The sequence below is a fragment of the Musca autumnalis genome, unplaced genomic scaffold (genome assembly GCF_047663935.1).
Source record: "Musca autumnalis isolate F117 unplaced genomic scaffold, ASM4766393v1 scaffold_2, whole genome shotgun sequence".
In the NCBI taxonomy this organism is placed as follows: Eukaryota; Metazoa; Arthropoda; class Insecta; order Diptera; family Muscidae; genus Musca; species Musca autumnalis.
The window spans coordinates 109,669,159-109,671,694 of NW_027411755.1; the positions used below are offsets into that span (position 1 = coordinate 109,669,159).

The following is a 2,536-nucleotide window of genomic DNA, read 5'->3' on the forward strand; positions in this document are numbered from 1 at the left end:
ACAGAGGTGAGATGAAGAATCATATAGGTTTCAGAAATTGTTTTGAAAAGACAATATTTATCCATGTTTAGATGGGGCCATAAAATCCAAGCTGGATCTGACACAACAAAACCCAACTAGGTTTTTTGTCGTTTGGGTATGTACTTCCAAAAAATCCTCAGCTCAAATTGTTTGCACAAGATTACCTTAAAAATGTTGCACAGTGTTATATTATATGAGTATTATATTTTGAAAACAATATTTACAAAAAAAGTTAAAATACAGCTGATTGTCACTTCAACCTTATATAAATGTGCCTTGGAAATAAATATAAAAAAATGCGGTATGGAATTTGAAACTAACATTACAGCCCAGTTCAGTCAGCTGGGTATTGCTGTTACCTTTTCTTTTCTTACCATGATTATATAATAATGCAATGTAATAATATAATGTATTGAAGCCTACAAATTTCTTTATTTTGCATTATAGTATCCATCCAATAGCAAAACGAAGCTTATAATAATGACCCTTAAGGTTGTAAATAGCTTGGAAGCTTCATACGCATAAAAAGCCAAGTTGTTAAGAACGAAACAACAATAAATATGAATCCCATTGACGACAACAACAATCGATTAAGCTTTGTCTTTCCAAGAGTATTTGAACTCACATCCATAATTATAAAACCAATGCCGCCAATCGTAAACAGAAAACTACTTGCTAAACCTTCCATAATATATTGACCATTGACTCGATATGGCATAAAAGCTACGGGACGGGAATGACCATTTTCATCAACAGTTGCACCAACGCTAGGCGGTTCTACTATAACATCATAGATAATTCCTAAAGTAGGAGAGAGTTGTTAGTTACATATGATGTATTGTATGTAAAATTTATCACCTCCAGTCACGAGAAAATATGAAACAAGTATCCAGCTAAAGATGAAAAACGGTGATGGTTTTGGTATTTGAATTCGCAGTTTTACGTTTGGTGGGACCAGTAAATGAAAAGGCAATTCGTAGAATGATTGCAACATCGCAAAATCGAAGAATATTATACTCAAAATATATTTTGTCTGAAAATACTGTTTTCTGTAAAAATGCCGGCCTACCTATTACAAACTCAATAAACTCAATCGTTTACTTGTATGGGTGGCATCGCATGTGTGACATCAAATTGTACGATTTGTTTGCTTCATTGCAAAATAGGCGGAAACTATGGTACAATAAAGCTAGAAACACAATGAAATACGCCGCTGTCAGTTTCATGTAAAAAACTAAAGGCCAAGTACTACCTAATTCAAATGAATTAGGCAGCATTTGAATTAGGTAGTACTTGGCCTTTAACCTGGCATCACTTAAGGCCTGCGTACATAAGCTGCTTTGCCTGATTGCCTTGCTTACCTGCTTCATTTCTGACGTAATAAAAATAATAGAATAAAGACGAAATTTCGAACTGGGTTGCCATCAGTTGGAAATTGGGTCGGCCTTCTTTGTTCTTTTATTTTTTTATTGAAGCAGCAAAGCAAGGCAATCAGGCAAAGCAGCTTATGTACGCAGGCCTTTACACATTTTCCGTATGGCCTCTGCAAATACGGCGCGTAAGCATCGCGTTACAACAACCACATAAAAACTTCAAGAAGAAACCTGGCATCACTTACACATTTTTCATATGGCCTCTGCACATACGGCGGGTGAGCATCGCTTTACAACAACCACACGAAAACTTCAAGAACAAACCTGGCATCACTTACACATTTTTCATATGGCCCCGCCGCGTTGAGCGTTGCGTTACAACAACCACATGAAAACTTCAAGAACAAACTTGCCATCACTTACACCTTTTTCATGTGGTTGTAGTTTTCAACGCGCAACGCGTCACACAACGGACCGTATGTATTTGGCCCAATATGGTGTTTTTTTCAACGGGTCGCACAACAGACCGTATAGCCCTCGGCACATACGGCCCGTTTAGTGACACGTTGGGACACGCGTTGTCCCAAAACAGTTAAAGCCCTCGGCACATACGGTCCCTTTAAGCGCTCGGCACATACGATGCGTGGAGCGTCGCGCTACAACAACCACATGAAAAATGTTTAAGTGATGCCAAGTTTTTTGAAAAACAACAACATGGTTGGCGCATTAAAGTTAAACATAATTTAACTGTTTTGGGACAACGCATGTCCCAACGTGTCACTAAACGGACCGTATGTGCCGAGGGCTTTAGTGACACGTTGGGACACGCGTTGTCCCAAAACAGTTAAATTATGTTTAACTTTAATGCGTCAGTCATATTGTTGTTTTTCAAAAAACTTGGTTTCACTTAAGCCCTCGGCACATACGGTCCGTTTAGTGACACGTTGGGACACGCGTTGTCCCAAAACAGTTAAATTATGTTTAACTTTAATGCGTCAGCCATATTGTTGTTTTTCAAAAAACTTGGCTTCACTTACACTTTTTTCATGTGGTTGTTGTAACGCAACGCACAACACACCGTATGTGCCTAGCGCTTTACACTTTTTTCATGTGGTTGTTGTACCGCAACGCTCAACGCACCG

At 38.5% G+C, this 2,536-nt stretch overlaps 1 protein-coding gene across 1 annotated transcript; it reads right to left on the minus strand.

The window, feature by feature from the left end:
* Positions 1-426: 426 nt before the first annotated feature.
* Positions 427-1,144, minus strand: LOC141394463 (putative oligosaccharyltransferase complex subunit CG9662). Its single transcript, XM_073968846.1, has 2 exons — positions 880-1,144; positions 427-822 (listed from the first exon to the last, which is right to left on the minus strand). The coding sequence occupies exons 1-2, from the start codon at positions 1,013-1,015 to the stop codon at positions 509-511; spliced, it is 450 nt and encodes a 149-aa protein (XP_073824947.1). The 5' UTR covers positions 1,016-1,144; the 3' UTR covers positions 427-508.
* Positions 1,145-2,536: the final 1,392 nt, after the last annotated feature.